This window comes from Cariama cristata, unplaced genomic scaffold (genome assembly GCF_000690535.1).
Source record: "Cariama cristata isolate BGI_N322 unplaced genomic scaffold, ASM69053v1 scaffold9795, whole genome shotgun sequence".
Classification (NCBI taxonomy): domain Eukaryota; kingdom Metazoa; phylum Chordata; class Aves; order Cariamiformes; family Cariamidae; genus Cariama; species Cariama cristata.
Window position 1 is genome coordinate 1 of NW_009618123.1, and position 19,012 is coordinate 19,012.

General features: G+C 42.5%; 1 protein-coding gene across 1 annotated transcript in view; it reads right to left on the reverse strand.

The window, feature by feature from the left end:
* Positions 1-8,318: 8,318 nt before the first annotated feature.
* The window catches only part of LOC104162091 (solute carrier family 22 member 5-like), a 16,614-nt gene continuing 5,920 nt past the window's right edge, over positions 8,319-19,012 (reverse strand). The window contains exons 6-10 of the mRNA XM_009700737.1: positions 14,699-14,799; positions 11,245-11,459; positions 9,823-10,005; positions 9,213-9,348; positions 8,319-8,574 (exon numbers count right to left, since the gene is read on the reverse strand). Coding sequence (XP_009699039.1) covers positions 8,487-8,574; positions 9,213-9,348; positions 9,823-10,005; positions 11,245-11,459; positions 14,699-14,799 — 723 coding nt within the window. The 3' untranslated portion in view covers positions 8,319-8,486. The remainder of the gene's footprint in view (positions 8,575-9,212; positions 9,349-9,822; positions 10,006-11,244; positions 11,460-14,698; positions 14,800-19,012) is intronic.

The window sequence follows — 19,012 nt, forward strand, 5'->3', positions numbered from 1 at the left end:
TTCTTCCCGAGCTGCCGAAACGCAGCTGACCTGCAGCACGGCAGGCAAAGAGGGGCCTCGGCTCTTCCCCAAAGAGACCCGCATCCCCGGAGATGTGACAGAGGCGATTCACTATTTGGGATGTGAAGTAGAGGTGCTGGGGATGTAGGGAGCGACTTCCCTCAAGGGAAAGCAGCAGACTCCTAACAGAGGAGAGATCCTTCTGCCCAACCCCTCGCTGCTACTGGAAGCAGGAGCTACACGAACGCGGGTAGCTTGGAAGAAGCTATCAGAGCCGTAAGATTGCTGATGGCTAAGGAAAATTAATGAATGTATCAAAAGGAAATTAACTTGGTTCACCCCAGCGTCAAAGAACCCTCCTGATGGTCATCATTCAGGTGCCTTGAGAAGCCTCACTTCCAGCAGGGAGCCAACAGAGAAAGAGCTTCCCCACACCGACACAGCCACGGCCATGGGGAGAAGAGCTGGGGGTCTCAAGAGCAATTAGCAGGAACAACGAACACCCTCCTCGGCTCTTCTGCTTTAGTCCTCCTTCACGGCTGCACGCTCCAGGAGGGAGGCTGCTGCTATGGGGAATGCTCCCCTAATGACCGCAAGCTTCAAAGCTGTTTTCTTCAGGAATTCAATCAGTTACCCACTGTTCTTGGGCATTTCCTGCTTCTCGCTCTTATTATTTACCTTGCCTCAAAGTAAAGCTCATATAGGAGCGAGCAGCAGGTCTACTCGCAGTTTTTCAGAGGGCAGGCAAAGAGGCAAGTGACGGAGGTAAGATCTGCTAGCGTAAGAGGGCAAAGATGTACGGTGTAAGCAAGGCAGATAAACTTTCCCCCAACAGCTAGGGACATCCCTCTCCAGAAGCTGCACTGGCTCAGCAGAGTGCAGTCTCTGTTTTGTTTTGGTTTTTTCTTTTCTCTTCTCAGAAGCACTCGTTTCCGCACAGGGATTTGCAGAATGCTGCTCACAGGCCCCACACAGCAGAATGACTCCAAATCGAAGAAACACCTCAGGGCACAGGCTGCTAGAGGCACCAGGGATTTTACATTCTTAAAAGGGTTTGTTTTGGTGTGGGTTTTTTTGTGGTCGGTTTGGGTGTTGTTCGTGGTTTTTTGGTGTTCTGTTTTGTTTTGGGTTTTTTTGCAAGGTAGGGGAATAGCAAGGGGAAGGCTCGGCCTTGGATGCTGGGCAACAAGTCGTGATTGCACAAGTGCCGCTGGCAGCTTGCCGCCTGGGCTGGCCTGCAGGACTGTTGCTGTTGGGATGTACACAGTAACCCCGTATACAAAAGGGTCCAGTATACAGACAGGGCAAGAGATATCAGACTGGCTGTTAAACAACAAAACCTCACACTAACTGCATTTCAGAGAGATTCTAGGATGTATTTCTAAAATCTGTCACAATCGGGTTAAATAAAGGAAGAAAGTTGGTATTTGGTGAAGAAGCAATACCTTGCCCCCCTCAGCTGTTTCATAAACTTGCAGAACCATGATCCTTATTTCACAGGTGGAAAAACTGAGCCATGGGAAATGAGAGCAACTTCCCAAGGAAAGAGCCCTGGCGGTCCCAGTCCTGGCACTGCATCCCATGGGCTACACAGGTTTCCAAGAAGTGCTGAAGTGATCTGGGAATCCGAGGCACTGCGTCAAAGGTGACTTGTTACCTGAATTCTAGCTACTGGGGAGACTTACTGCAAAATTTCAGTTACGTAAATCATATTTGAAGTGTGGGCCATGGGAACCAGTCACCAAGAGTTCCCTTGGCTGCTAACTGCCCCTGTGACACCGGGAGGTGCACGCCTCGGGGCTAGGCTCAGTCCTGGCACTTGCCCTTTGTAAAGTTTCAGGCCCTGACCTAAGATCCATCCCTGGCTGCCAAGAGATGCCCTGGGTGACCCCTTGTGCACAGCTCAGATTTCTGCATCTCTACAAGACCGTTTAAACTTTTATCCTTGACAGAATCGAAAGGAAAAGTAGGGAACTTGGGAACCATCATTTAGACGGATGGATTCAGAGAGGAAAGTGTATGAATTTCATGATGTATTCATAAACCCTTCAAAAAAACCTGGAGTCCTGCTTTACCCAAGTCATGGTTCTGGAATTCTCCAAGTATATGAGAGCAAAACACACTGTTCCCTCTGCTATCACAGCTGCTCAGGACAGTGCTTTTCCCCACAGGACAGACACACAGCCCTGAACATGAATTTCATCATACAAAGATGCTTGTGACCCCTCTGAAATAAGTCAGACCTCTTCTACAGTGTAGGAGCTTTTGTCTCAGATGTATCCATTTCTCTTCACATCTCAAGATTTCTACACTACAAACATCTGCACCACTTCTTTTTTTTTCTTTAAAATACATGAACAAACATAAACCAACTCACAACCAAGCTTTCACACGTTGCCACAGGGGGAAATCTCATCTCCTGTGCCGCCCAGGGCAAACACTGTGCATCACGCGCCCGCCCAAGAGAGGAACGCCTGCCCTCACCTCCCAGCTTGGTGGTCCCTTCAGACGAGGGTGGGTTTCTTGAAAGCCAACTGGGAAGCTGCTCTCCATCCGACCTCCTGCTGGATAAGGGGCTCTTCTCCCTTTCCGCTGGCCTCGTCTCCTCTCCTCCCTGAAGGATTAAAATTAGCAATTCAGGCTAGGGACAGAAGGGGTTTATTTGTAGTCAGTCAGCCAAGTATTTAGTTCTGTAAACATCTGAAGTAAATTAAATCATTATCTCATCTTCGTACTTCCTTACTGTTTTACTGCATTTATTTAAAAGGAAGTAAGAAAATATAAAAATAGAAGTGACACAGGTTTTAAAGATAGTTTATGGAGGTTGTCCCAAACTCAGAGGAGCCACTTCTTTACAAGATGGGGAGATTTTTACAGATAAACCAGACCTGCGTGTAGCATGTACAAGATGCGCCAAATGCTAATTATTGAGTAAGAAAAATGAGGCAGTGATAGGCAGAGTCCCTAAATTGTTTCCTGAACCTCCTAGTATACCAAACTCAGCTGACCTCACGGGTGGTACTTCTGCTTATCTACAAGCATACAGCTTCACGTACCACGTGTGGGGGAACCCCACAAAACCCCAGCGACTGAATCCAGCGATGATGTTTGCACAGCTTCTTGTCTCAGGCCACGTCAAGACTCCCGTCCAGTTTTGCTACAAACATTTAAGTAGCACCTTAGAGAAACTCCTTGCAATTTTTCAATGACTTGCCCGTTCTAAATAGATGTTGAATTACTGGTTCTCTGTGTTGCTGACGTTTGGAAAACGCTCCACGAGAGCAGGCCCCACAAGAAGACCTTTCAGCAGATGGTTCTGCTGCACCGCAGCCCCTCCACAGGGATGGGGGGAAAGGAGGGCCCACGCTGCTGCTCCAGCACCCACCTCCCATCCACCTCTTCCACGGACAGCAGCCACAGACAGCGCTCAAGTTACAACGACAACCTCTTTGCTTAGAACAAATATTTTTAAAAAATTATGGAAAAAAGTCATTATATGTAATACAAGATTAATCAAGGTAAAGCCTACAAGATCCCCCCCAAAAAAAATAATGAGGTAGCTCCTTTATACAAAACACCTTAAAACCTGAAAATGTCAAAAAAAAAAAAACCACCACAAAACTGTGAGAATATTTCATTTTAAAGATAATTCCAGATATGATTTTATTCTGAATTTTACAAATAACAAGCATTTTTCTATAGTAGCTCGGTTATACAAAACACCTTAAAACCTCAAAATGTCAAAAAAAACCCCAAAACCACCACAAAACTGTGAGAATACTTCATTTTAAAGATAATTCCAGATATGATTTTATTCTGAATTTTACAAATAACAAGCATTTTTCTATAAAAAGCTAGGGTAAGAATCAATTTAGTTTCAGCAAGGAAGATTTACATTCTTAGAAGAAACTTCTATATCTTTCTATATACAAGGCTGCGGCCATTACTAGTTTAAAGTACCCCCAAAGGCACTTGTACGGAAGGCATTATGGTGCCTGAGCCGTTTCTATGACTTAAGAAAACCATTTACAACTGCCAGGATCGAGGTTCTAATCTCCAAATACTGAAATAGGCATTTATTCACAGAGACAGTCCCATCACTTTCCTCACGTGCTTACTGTGCTCACGGGCGTAGGCCCCCGGAGAGCATTAATGAGAGCAGCCCCTCTGGGTGAGATCATAAAACGGAACCGGCTGTAAAGCAGAGATGCGTTAACTCACGTTAATCTCAAATTCCACGAGATCAGCAATACAGTATTAGCACCATATCTGACAATGAAAGTCCTCTGAGAAGAACAGTATTTTTACAATGTAGTTAGGTGCACAGTGAAATTGTTCAATAGTGCCCCTCCTCACAGGCGGCACGCTGCAGGCAGTAGAACTATGAAGGGGTTGTGCAATTAAAGAACATGATGAAGCACTCAAAACCCCAGCCTTACTTGACTTGCGGCAGTTCAATTCCCTGGGCAATGCACCACCTCCCTGTGCTTTCTTCTTTCAAATGGTAACTTGGAAATGCCGCAGGAGGTGTTCACACCTCTAAACAAAAATAGTGTCAGAAATCATCTAAAGTTGCCTGCTTCTGAAAGATGAAATACTAAATGATGCTCATGTGAGCATGACATCCACTGTCAGGAGAGTCAAGCAGAGCACCTAACAAATACAGCATGAACATCACAAGAAATGATGGTACCTTTGGAGTTAATGGTACTTCCACTTGCAAGCAAAGAAACTGAAGTTTATGCGACATGCCCAAGATGATGAAAGAAGTCAGCCCAAGAGCTGGAAAGGAAGGGATGCAAGTTCCCAACTCAAGGCCACGTGCTCTTCCTCGGTGAAGGTACTGTAGTGTGCATTGTTCTCCAGTAACAGACAATTTTGCCTAACCAGCTCATTTTGTATAACCTGTAGTGCTGCTGAATTACAGGTTACGGGCACCAAAACCATTCAGTATTTCCCAGGTTAAGCTCAGCCTGAATATCAAAGTCTGTATTACCTTCCTCCACAGTAGAAAGAGCTCACAGGTTTATCGCAACTCCTCTTTCAAAGGCAAATTCTGTCCCTCCCCCCTTACAAAGTGTCACTCACTACTACTTTAACAGGAGCAAAAGCACTGGCTTTCCCAGAGAGCAGCAGAACAGGTCCTTCGCCACTAGCCAGCACATTAGGCAAGACCAGTGTTTAGCTGCATTCAAATACTGGTACTAAAACCCACCAACTCTTTAGAGAAGGGACAATCTGTGTGTGACTTCACCTTGGGAGGTAAGGCTGTCCCGTTCATCCCTCATCCACCATGATGCTGAGAGAAGCATCTCCCACGTGGACCTTGACTCATTTCACGACACTCACCCAACAGCTCCGCGGAGGGCAGTGAAACATCTCAAAAACTTGAGTTAAAGCGGTCTGTTTACAGCACAGCCTCAGAAAGTCGGCCCCAACCCCGCTTCGCATCAGCATATCGCAAAGTGACGTGCCAACACGTCTATTAATGAAAGCACGCATTGTCTAGGCGTCAGTCACATCTGAAACCACGGCATTGGGCAGACACCTTTCAAAGCCAAGGCACGGTGCAGCACCAGTGCTTTGTTCTGCAGGTACAGCCAGAGCCACACTTAGTGCTGCAAATCTTACCTGTTGCCAGCACTGATGCCACGCCAAGATTTGCCGACGACTGGATCAGGCCCTTTCATCTACATCTTATTTGCACAGATCAGATCACCTACCTATATGAAAATATTCCCTCAATTTCTTTTGGACATACCTACTGGCTGGATTTTGCCTACCCACTGGAACAAGCTCCTTGCTTTAGAGAAACTTGAAAAGACTATGATACAAAAGTAAATACAAAATAATCCAGTATGCTATATTAAATATATCCTACATTTCTGACTCATACTTTTTGTTTTTAAAAACATAAGCAAGGAAAAAATGTATTTTTTTGACACAAAGAGATTGCCACTGTATTATGTAGTATTATTTATAACCAGGAAATTCCCCAATTTGTCTGGATAAAAAAAAACCAAAACCACCCAACAAAAAACTCCCACAAAAGTCTCACTGTGAAGGCACATACCTGAATAAAACAGTGGATAAGAAATTACAGCTACATCAGATGTTAAATGGACTCCGCACTTTAGGACAGGAATTTCCATACTAGATCATGTATCAGGCAAGCACATACCTTACATTTCAGGGTATTTTCTGAAACAGTTTACAGGAAAAGACTTACGGGACACGGTTGTTTACATTGGCAAATTCATTACAAGGAAGTTGCAGCGAAATGTGTTTTGCCTCAGATTCCTGCGGTTATCAGATAATTCTTCTACAACACACAGAAAAGAAGCTGCTTCTCAATGTTCCAGTTCCTAGAAATAAGGTTTACAAACAAAAATACCTACACCAAGTTTTAGAACATATTTTTATGTTTGCAAGGAGTATTTCAAAAAAGGCAGTAAGCCCGACAAATTGTATCATGTCTTTGGGCAAGGGAGGCTGGTTGTTACATGCACTCTCCCGACATGTGTTTGCTCATGTCAAGGCTATGATATGATGTGCAGCGAGGCTTGCAAAATCCAGATTCTCAATTTTTGCACTAGCTTCAAATCACACACTGCATTTTAAACCTGGCTGCCAAGGGCACATCAACCTATGAGACAGGAGTGACACCGAACCTGCCCAAACATTCGGACTTCTTTCCTCGGAAGAACTGACGGTACGACAAAACGATGTTTCTTGGTATCATTCTCTGACCCAGTAACATTGGCCAACTTCCTGCTGCATCCAGAAATTAAAACATTAAACAAGTACGTGAGAAAATGCAGGGAAAGTGGAGCAAACCCTAAAGCTCAAAACACTGGTAGGAAGAGCTTAAACAAAACAAACCGCTATAGTCTATGCAGTGTTTTCTACTTTCTTGTTTCTATGCCAAGAAGTCTGGAGGGCACCCATCAGTCCGACCACCAAGGACAGAATACGGGGGGTATTGGTTAACGAAAGACTGGAATCAGCCGATGCCACCGATGTATTTAAATACAGTAGGAAAAGGCAAAACTTCCACGACCAGCTGTCACATCAGAGAGTAAGGCCCCTAACAGCTTTGGCTACAAAGGTTTAGGTTCCGTTTATTAAGTCTCTACAAGACAGAACAAAACACAAACAAGTGCCACAAGAGAGAAATCTTTCACCACTCACATCCATCAACGTATAATCAGAATAGCACAAATGAGACTGGGTGTACGTATATACTGTATGTATTTAAAGAAACACAGGTAATGCCAAAGGTGCTTCCACGACCCACAGAACAATTTCTTAACAGATTGGCAACAAGACTTGTGGTTTTGTTTTTTGTTTAAAAAAACAAAACAAAACAAAAAACCCCAACAATTTCAAAACAATTCACTGATCACGAGTTAAGTGAAATAACAGACCTCACAGTAATCGTACAGTTGGCACTTAAGAATCGAGAATCAGTCGTCAGAAATATATTCTGAATTTTCTTCTCAGTGCATTCCATCATGAGGTCAATGCAGTGGCACAGATTAACACAAAAATTCATCTCTAAACATATTAATTGTGTGCGTGTGTATGTGTACATGTGTCAAAAGCACAGGAACAAAGACAGGAGAATTGTTTCCTCTAAATTGCACAGAAGACGTTAAAACAATTTAGACATAAAACGTCCATCATACATCAAAAGGGAAGAACCCCAAACTACCACCACTCCTTTCACACACAGATGAAACCTTTTGCATCATTTAAAATAAATACAGCCTGGAAGCAGGCCACATCCAGGGTCAGATGTAAACAACTTCACCATACAGGTACAGTTGAAAACCAGCATTGGAATCAAGTGAATTTTGTAAGCAAAACTTCAGTGCTACAAATACTTTGTGCAAGACAACCCTTTCAATCTATGTTGAGTTAAAACATATAAAGTTAGAGTTAATTCCCAAAATATTTCTTTGCATCTTTCTGAACTTGGTAACAAATTCAGCAGGTGCAAAGGCATTTGAGCAAGATCACACAGAGGTGTGTTCTCATAACCTTCATTATAATAAATAAGTTTCCTGTCCAGAGACAGAAGTCAAGGAATCAAAACCGATTAGCAGCTTTTTCTGGCAATTTCCACTTCTTGATGTGCGTTAGTTCTGGAGAAGGTTCACTGCAGAATCAGGTACCCTGCCTGCCCTTGAACTCATTTTCAAGTATCTTTCAGCTGAACTTTACACTTAAAAGTTACAAATGATTGATCAGATACTGTTCCATGGTACTACTGCATTAAGACAACTGCCGCTGAAAAATCTCATTGAAGGCTATACAGTATTTATGTTCATATAAAAAGAGAATGTAAAGAACACAGTGTTTAAATTAATAAATAAGGTTAAAATTACAGGAAACAAAGTGTTGCCGCTAGCCCTTTCTAGAATGAATTTTAGAAGAAAAGTCCATTTAACTTTCAGTCCACCAGGAAGGACACAGGGGTTCCATCAAAAAGCTGTGCTTTTAAAAATCTCTGGATTTTCTTCTTCCTCCTTGGAATCCCTTGTGCTACCAGACGCAGGCCTGTATTCTAATCTGGGGGGGGGGGGGGGGGAGAAAAAAAAAAAAAAAAAGAAGAAAAAGGAAGGAAAAAGAGAAAAGGCGAAAAGACAGAAAAAAAGAAAATAACTTAAAAAATAGATGAGAGAACAGAGCAAAAACATCTTTGATATTCTGAGTCCTATTTGACATTACAGCCTCCTAATTTTAATATCCTGTTGACTTCAGTTGGACAGGTCCCTTTCTTACATCAGGTGTACGCTTATGTGCCATCTTCCACTGGAGTCGTGGCAAAAGGCCAAACACTTTCAAGGCCTTTTTAGGTCAGCTGAACTAAATTGGAAGAGTTCAGCGCTTCACCAGTACTTATATGACTTTCAGAACCTAGAAAGATAGATTATAACCCACAAAGTGTCCCTACACCTTTATAAAGCAATACTCTTTTACAAACGCATTCCTTGCGTCCTATTCAGTCCTCAGAGTGAAATGATAAATTTGGAGCTGAGAGATGACACTTGAGAAGAAGGACCAGGATTCCAGCCAAGTCTTGTATCTTCGACAGGGCACTAACTACACTACCGAAACCAGCCCCTCCCTCTGACAATACCTAGGCAAGTCCACTCCTCTTCTCAGAATACAGAACAGACGTGTTAAGATCAGAAGGTGACACTTACCCTTTCACCAACAGCATTTGCTCAATTGTGTCCGGAAGAGGCATACCATAGCTTTCTGGCAGAAATAAAGTCAGAATTCCTGATAGCACAGTCAGGCTCCCCATCAGGATGTAAGGCAGGTATCGATCATAGGCACCTAGCAGAACACCAAAAAAATCCCAAACTGGCATCAGCTCTAAGTCTCCAATAATGTTTGTGCCTAGGTACAGGGCTCTATCCATGCAAGATTTATGCTTTCAATAAAAACCAAACAAACCAACACCTCTCAGTCTGGCATTCAAAGCCAGATGTTACAAATGTCGTTTTAGGAACTCAAGAGACTGGAAAACAATAGCTATAAAGAGCTGTCCCTATTGAGTCAATAAGACTGTGAGTCTTCAGAGCATCTCTTCAACAGGGCACAAAACACAACTTCTCTACGTTACGACCATTCCTCAGAGATGCCGAGACCCCAATTTTCACCTGCAGTTTCACAAGACACCCGGACCTGGAAAGAGAGAACAGCAGAAAAGCCCAACGACCCACAGGGGCAGGACACTGATCTGGGTAAAAAGCATTGCTTTCCAACCACCAGCATCTCCCCAGCACACGCACAGACTCGTTAACTTACCGAGGTAAACGAAGTAAGGTGAGAGGATGCTGCCCAGTCTAGAGGCCATGGAACTTGCTCCAACTCCCATGTTTCTCACTACTGTTGGGTAGAGCTCAGCCGTGTAAACATAAACCATTGAAAAGGCAGATGTGATCCCAAATTTCCCTAACATCACCAGTAGAATAGATAGTGCACGAATGTCTGAAATCAAAACACAGTAAGGACTTCAATAAAGCTCTGACAATTCACAGTATCTCTTAATTCCATTGTGTTTGTATTTTATCTGTTATTTTATCCTTATCTGGTGTCTTTTTTCCCTGTACATGTCTACAAGCATGGGAAACATTTTTTATGTTTTTAAACTACTAAGACTCAACATTTTAATTTCCTCTTGAGCATGGAGCTTCCTGCCAAGCAAAAAATACGGAGAACAGAGCAAGAACTGGAGAGGTCCTCTCAGATTTCAGAGGCCAGATCTCTGCTATTGCAAACAATGCCATATATCCCTTTTTTAAAAAAGTGAACAAAGCTAAACATTTGAAAGTAGTTATTTTTGGTTTCCTGCTCTGGTTTCTCATTAACATTCCTAGCTACAAGTCAATAATTTAATTATAGGAAGCTGGGTTGATTTTAACTGGGACAGTTAGATTTGAAAATCAAAACAGATCGTATCAGTGTCCAACTGACTCAAAGGGCAGGAGGGAAAAAAAAAAAAAAAGAGACTGCAACACATATATTATCTGTATAAAATAAGCAAGGCAGTTCTTGTGCATTCTCTTTTGGTTATTCTTTGATTTGTAAACAAGTGCTAAGCAACAACCCCCCTCCCCCATCATATTTAACCTCATTATCAGTAATGAGTCCATAACCCCATTAATCTAACTGGCCTAAAGATATATATGGTCTGATACCCAATATATGTTACTTTGTCCTCCTTTCCAGTTGCCAAACATTATTTTGACTATCAACATTAATTCAGTACAAGCATCTTTGCTTATCAAAAATGCTTTCACAATGACTCCCTTGAATATAACTGTTTAAACAAGCCATAAAGAGACAGTCACTGGCAGCTATTTGGGAAGTAAGTTCTGCAGCCTGTTGGTAACCTCCACTTACCAAATTCTGGTTGGTCTAGTCCTGGTTTTACACTTGGACCTTACCAGGGCACCTTGCCAGGCATGTATATTAAAGGTAAAACTGGACTACAATGTTAATCCCAACAGATCACAAAGCCAATGACCCACTTTAAAAAGGTGTCTGAATTCACGTCTTGTGTAAGCTCCCTGCGCAGCAGCACTGAGAGCCAAGGAAGAAGGGCAAAGATAGGAAATGAGTATCTATATTTAGTCCTCTCAGGACACCCTTCCTCCACATCTGCTCAGTGCATGGTACTGCACTTCACCTATCATACATATTTGAGATCAACTAACGATTCCATACGTGAAGGCACCAGCTGAATGAAGAGAAGAACACAGCCTCCCAAGAATAACGCAGCAGCCATTGAATACCGTCGAGGGAGATTTCGAAGCAGCAGCCAGGAAATAATGTAGGCTGGAACTTCAATCACTGCCGAGAGGAAGCAGTTCACATAAACGTCTCCATGCAAGTTAGGTGTGTCAAGAGAAAGTCCAAAATAACCAACAGAGATTATCATCCTGAAAGAAGTGGAATAACAGGATCAGACAATTTTCTCTTCTCCCTAAGGTTGCCATGAACCTCTTTTACATCTCCTTTAAGCACGGAAATCAGTATGTAAGGCAAATTGAGCATCTGCCAGATTCATTCAATTCTGAAGCAGCTAAATGCTGACTTCAGAAATGGCAAGATAACAATTAAACAACGCTGATGCTTTTTATCTTTCAAGTTGCTCTTGAATTCAAAGAATAAAATAGACTTAAAAAGAAATTAAAAATATCCTCTTTAGCATTAACGCAATGAAGTAACTCCAGAGCTGATAGTAGCCTTGGTGAGGCAGAGGCCTATGAGCCCATGGTCATAGGTGCTGGACGGTCCTGCAGCTATGGAGGTCATACTTCTTTTCTGATGCCATCACATGACTTTGCAACTGTCCATCCCACTCTCATTCAAACCTTGCAAGGAAGTTCTGGGTATCTGTCACTTTTAGACATCTCATTTGTCTCTGCTAGTCGTGTCGAAGCAGAGGTGCTGACTACTTCTCATGTATGCCTCCGTATTTCAGGTCACCTCTGGGAGACAAGCAATCATCATTCACAATGCAGCCATACAGCAGTTTCTGATACTAGCAGTTATAGCCTTAGCCTGAAACTTTGGACTACTGAATTTTACTGTTGCTGAGGCCTACAGTAGCTTTTCATTATGTTTACCAAGGAGCTCTGGGTGGAGAACATTGTTCCTGGGTCGGTCATTACCCTCCATGCTTTGTATATAAAGTCAGAGAGGAGGAGTATGGCATCCTGGCAGACCCAAACAGTCCGGGATTTTCTCTGCCATGCCCCAAGCTGGCTGGGCAGCATCCAAGTCACGTTTGTACGGCTCAGTGCCTGGGTTGGTCAGTGCAGCAGGACAGAGCTCGGTGGCCAGGAACACTGCCATCTTAATTGTGCCATTGCCAGATGAGAGCTGGCTTCCACGTGATCAAGGGAAACATAGAACTGGCCTCGGCGACAAACCCTCTCCTGTCTTGGGAGATGCTGGGAAGAGGTGGTTACGCTTCACCAACAAGTAACACATGGTAAACAAGGAAATAAGGGGCACTGGATCAGGACGTGTCCAGGTGCAACGGCGAGGCACAGAGCGCTCAGCACTTCACCTCTGTCCACATTTATGTTATAACAGAACCTGGAACAAAATCACTGCACAGCATGATGTGGCTCACTGACAAAAGATTAGCTCTTCCTCCTCCTTACTTCACACGGGAAGAGCCTTCACGGTCCAATTGCTTAAAATAAGTCGCCTGGCGTACCTGGGAAGGTATGAAGTCATACCGCCGAGGGTAACCCCCCGCTGCCGTCTGTGCCCTGCCAGCTAAAGCTATTCTTCTCAAAAGTAGTTATGCCGTGTTTTCCATGATGCTGTGCAATACGCCCAGCCCTGTGCTCCTAGGAGTTATTTTTATATACAATAAACTGTGCTTGCTGGAACACACTTTGAGTAGTGGTTTGCCTTAGCTTATCACATTGGCAAACCTTGATACCCCTGAAGTTTTCCTAGAAAATGTATTTACACATCCCAGGGTGACAAGAAGCCAAACTTCCTCCTCCCTAATGCTAACCCAGCAAAGGGATTAGTTTAAAGGCCTGCTACTTACTCAAAATTAGCAAATCACTCTGCAATATGTAAAGGTGATATAATGCTATCTGCAACCATCCTCTTTTACAGAGCTTCCTTTATGAGATCTTTCAATTCTTAACACAGAATATACCATCAGTATACTATGGGCTAGAAAACACTGCTGCAAGTCAGCACAAGATGCTTTATATTTTGGGAAATTAATTAAAACGCAGTTATACAACTGACATGCAAGGTAAAAATAGTGGAAAAACTGCCCAAATTAACTGAATACTTTTCTGCAAGAGGAGGTAAGACTCTGTAAGTCAGTTGCACGTGTTTGACTTCCTGCCTATCATAAAACTTCATTTATCATATGGTAAAAAGCCCTTCAGCATATGGAATGGATTACATACTGCCACGTCACTCTGTTTCTCTCAGATGCTTTGACCTACCAGAAATGATGCTTAAATACGTTTTGCATTTGATTTCTGCAACCACACATGCAAAATCAGCTGTGCTTAGGAACTTGCTACTGATCTACTCCATGCAGTTTAGAAGTAGGGCAGTCTCAATTCTCAAGCTCACTTCCAATTAAAGGTGAGAGTCAACAATTGGACTTGGAGGTAAGACAACAGTATATGGAAACTGTATTGACATTTCTGCAAAGAACCAACATTACTTTTCTTTTCTGAGCTGTTTTCTGCTCAAGTTCCTTTCTCAGTGTGTTTGTTGCACTGTGCTTGGTGATGGGCAAGGGAATCTGGCTTAAATATGAGCCAAGTCATCCTTTCACCCAAACAGCCACATCAGCTTGTACGCACTGGCAGCTCAGTGGACTGAACTCCAAGGCTTTGCCTCACTAAAGCACAGGAACATTGTTAAAAAAGGCAGCAAAGACACTTTAGTTAGCTCCAAAGCACTTGAGGGACCTTCTTGGTCAGGACGCTGCAGGTAGACGGACCAATTAAACCTCACTTTTATAGCCTCTGGCAGGCTGTAAGTTACCCTCTCCATTTTCTCGCTTCTGAGCAATTACAGCTTCACCAAGATTGCCAGTAAAGGAAAATTACAACCGTTTAATCAAATTGAGCATAAAGTATGGCTTCAGTTAGTGCAAAACCAAGCTAAAGATGGCAGGCAGGCAGAGTAGCTAGCAGGAAAGTCTAGGGAAGTCTCAGATTAGAACCATCCAAACAGCTTTATCCCTTTAAGAGACAATACAAAAGAGAGGGGAAGATTCTCGTCAAAAGGCATGCATCACAGCGTTCAGACCCCTGGGCAGTAGTTCTCCAACTGGGGGACAGGGCATGACTCATTCCCCTTAAAAGACTTTGTTACAGACAGGAACATTCCCCAAGGCCCAGTATCAGGCAGGATTCCCACACACCATTGCCAGCTGATCTGATTCTTCCTCTGTTTAGGATATGCCTGACTGCTTCAGAACAAAACAATCCAGATATATTTCCAGACTGTTACTGAAATGAAGAACCTACGTAACCAGAATTTTGTTGCTTCAACCAGCAGGTTGTTGGATTTTTAGCTGGTTTTGTCCATACCTCTTCAGAATACCTTAGTGTTCAAAGAGCAGTTTTTAATTGTTTAATTGTTTGTGCTTACATACTCCTGAATCACACTTGCTTACCAAAGAATCACTGACATAATTGTGATAGTTAGGATATTTCGGGTTTTCATTAGATCCAAAATGGTGTATGTCTGTTGCTTCTGGGAATTCAAATCTTGCAGCTGCAAAAAAAACAACCAAACAAAAAAAACATGGGAACATTAACTTCCTATAAGCAGAATTATTGCGAAAGTAAGTCTCCCCCAACTTATACATCAGTATTTTGGTATGCCGCAGAGTTGAAATGGGTGCCTGACTTTTAACCAAACATGTATAAGCCATAAGAGCCAACTATCAGTGAAAGTAGCTGCTCCTCCCTAATTTAAAGTCACTTAAAATTTAGGCTGAAATTAGTAATAATTTTCTCTGCCTAAGGTTTCAGAAAGCAACTGCTTATTGTTACTTTTATAGTTGAATTATAAAGCAACACCATTAATTCATGATTTATATGTTGCTACTGGCAGGGTTCTTGCATCCCGTTTTGAGCACCGGACCCTGAGGATCATGGAAATCAACTGCACCCAGACCAGAAGAGAGCAACAAGGGCGATAAGACATTTGAAAAACGTCATCTGTAAAAGCAGAGGATTTATTTAGCCTAAGGGCTAGAAGACCAATGGCATCTTACAAGCCAAGAATGGTCTTCAAAGACCACCCAAAAAGTGATAAACTGTCCTCTATGTCCACTGCAAACAAGGCAAGACATAACAAGATTAAACTGCAGCAGGACAGATTTAGTACATGGCTCCTCACGCTGGACCTAACAGCACTGGATTTAAATTGAGACAAACTGGCTAATGAGCTGAAGAGTCCCCATCATTATCTAGCCTCTTCTAAGAATATAAGCAAAAAGACAACAAACTTCTCCTTTCCCCATGAAACTTTTCAGCTCCTCAAAATAAAACCACTTCCATGTAAACAATGCAAAGATATTCATCCATGAAGCATGCGAACAAGTTTTGTGCTCGATAAGATTGTAAAAAAAGAATTTAAGTTTTTTTTTTAAATTTAGGATGCAATTTAGATCCCTAACAAAGAGTAACAAGGGAGTGATTTTTTTCAAAATATGCAAAAGGTGATTTAAGAGGACAAGTTCCACCAATTAAAATTATCAACTCTGATAAAGCAATACTACACGGTTGAAGGACCACAGGTTTCTAGACACGTCATATTTTTGTTATCACAAAGATGGTATGTTTTCAGGATTTATCACAGGCTACTTACTCATCCATTTAATGTTTTTTTTAACAGTCTCACAGTAAGAACATTAACAAGATTTTGATCTTACAGTCTTCCAGAGAGATTCTTTTTTCTGTTAGGACATTTTATATCTATCTGAATCTATGACTCTATTGACAGTTAGATATCTAACCAAGAAAGAAACAAGCATCCACCGTAGCAGCTCAAAATTATCAAATGAAAAAAGGTAATACTGAAATATTTTTAATTTTGACATTTTTGAACTGTAAGCTACCAACAGACCTCACGATATTTAAGTGAAGACTTCTCTTTCCTCAACTAGAAGAATGACTCTTGTCTGACAGACCTCTATTATGTGCAAGCACAATAAACTGTACACAAAGATTACTTCCTCCCTTGATTTTTTAAGTCAGCGCGACCTGAGAATGTCATATTAAATTCTGGTATGTTTAAAGACTGAATACCTTTTGTTGGCACTGTGTACTCCTTCATGGTATGCACAAATGATTATCAATAAAAGTAAACTATGATTGTAGCTTCAAAATACTGCAATTACTCACTACTTTAAACTTTTTTGAACTCTTTCCACCTGGTCTAATACACCATCCTCTACTCTGTATTAGTTCAACTTACAATACTTTTTTCCCTAAAACATTGGGCTGGTCCGCCAGAAACAGCTGGATGTATTGCAGGACACAATAAAGAAACAAAAGCAACCATTAGTTTAACGTAATTCCTCATCAACTTCTCTTCCATAGTCAGTTAGTGATGCTTCCTTTGGCAAGTTAGTTGCTGGACGCTGATTTGCGGCCCTTATTAACCCTTATCCCTCAACTCAAAATACACATTATCTCCTCAGTGTCTGGTAAGCTATCTGAGCTAATGGGAACATGAAGTTTATGTAATCCCTGCAGTCAGAGGAAATTTTTTCCTGAGTGATGCTTTGTTCTGAAGACCTGGAGGATAAAATAGCAGTCTGATGCTTGTGCACACCGAATTTCAGTGTATTTGCTTTCATAAATCTTCATTTTCTACAGAGGGTAAACATTTCTTTACATTTGATAGCTTTCACCCTGCCTGAAGCCAAACCTCCCAGCACACAAACTGCACTCAGCTTCACAGCCCACAGCCCTTTCTCATAAATCACATGATCTTTCCTAAGTACTCTCCAGTTTTGCCACTATTTGTTGCCAAGAAACCAGCAAACAGGAAACAAAAAAAAAGGAGAAAAAAACAAACAAACAAAAACCGACACAAAACAAAACCAGGAACAGTAAAATTCAGAGAGTCACAGCTGATGAGAAAAAAGGACCCTGCCTTTTAGGAGCCAGATGAGCAGACAATGTAATCCTTAACAGGACAGGCTAGAACAAGAAGCTATGACAAGGGCAGGGAGGGCAAAACGACTGTTTGAAATGAAACCTATCATCCAAGCATTTCTAGCCCCCTCATCTGGGATAATTCAACCAACCAGGCCCTATTTGTGCTCCGCAGCTTGTTTGTGACTAGTCACCTCCTGGATCCTAACTGGTTTTGAAATCTCTGGAGCCTCAATATTACAGGTGCTGCTCTCCAGCGGCACAGGTTTGAGGAATACTCCAAACATGAGCTTGGGTTGCTCCCCCATCCAGAACTCACGTCCCAAATGCACGAGGGCTACGGGCCAGACGGATTTCTGAGAACCTCTCTGCAGTGTAAGCATGCTTCCTAAAAATGCAAGAGAAGGTGCAAGCCTTCTGCTCCTCAGCTCTTCAGAAAGCAGATATAAGAACAGCATCAACAGACCACTAATGAAGAAGAGTTTTGCACAGATTTTTTTGGCTACAGCATTACTTTTATCTTAAAAAGTAAAAGGATGGACAGGAGTTCTGCATTTAAGCAGCGCCTGTTCAGCAAGCTCATCTTCCTTTTGAGTGTCAGAACGTTAATCTGTGTTTCTGAAAGCTGATGTGCAATGATTTATCTTTAAATAAGCACCGTGTACTCCAGCCCACCCTGCTGCAGAAGTCAGCATTTCCCCTCGTCCAGGGTTCGCCGGGCAACATTCCTACTCTTGCCCCTGCCTTCTGCTGCTTCATAATCCAGCCCCATTCAGAGATGGCAAAACAGATCAATGTTTCCAAGAACGAGAGACAGAGGATTCCAGGGACAATGACTAAGCAGATGTTGGAGCCAGAGCTTATTTTCTGTTCTCCTGCTCCAGTGCTGGCAATGACTGAGTTTTCATACACCTACAGCATGAGAAGGAGGCAAAAAAGGAAAAAAAATCGTGTTCTAATGAAAATCCAGGGAAAAAGCTGTCATAAGAAGGTCTGGGTTTTCCTGGCATTCTCACTCTATTCCAGCAAGACCAGGATGTCCGTCCTACTATCTACAAATAAGTCTGGACAAACAGGTTGGTTTGCACCTCGGCTAACTTCAACCCAAATGGAGCTGTTTCAATCTCAATAGCAAACTCGCTGCAGTTTAATGGCTAACCATTTTCCTTAGTCTGGTACAGAGGCCTTGTAAAGCAAGTGAGTATACAAGGGATTTCCACATAAATGACAAGAGAATGTCAATTGTCAACCAGAACACAAGTGGGCAACTGCCCAGACGGATTCTACAGATCCGCCTGGAGAGGAGCCCATTCTCCTGGATTATGCAAACAGCTTGTCTGTCTGATTTTTGGAGGTCGCGTTTGAATGAGTGTGGAACTGCCTAAGGTCACCAAACAGCTCAGACAAAGGGCAGATACCTAGAGGAAAGAAGGCCATGCTGGAAGAAATAGATGGGGAAGAAAAGATACTGCCAGCTACTCCACCCTAAAGGGGCTCAAGTATTGTTTTCCTTAACATGGAGTAGAAATTGGAGTTGAATACGGAGTTGAACAATAATAACGTTATTTCCAGTGCCACTGGCCAGGATTAATCCTGTGCTAGACTTTTGTAGAACTCTGTACCAGACTGCGCAAGCATAAAATCTGTTCAGCACAAGTACTTAGATCACAAAGCAACAGGTACCTCAAATTCACTACCTTCCCCCAAAAACTAGTGTTTAAAGGGAAAAAAATGTGGCTGTACACTGGATCAAAAAGATGTTTGCATTAGAATGCATGTGGGCATTCCCATGGGAATGGGACAGCATGGGGAAGCAG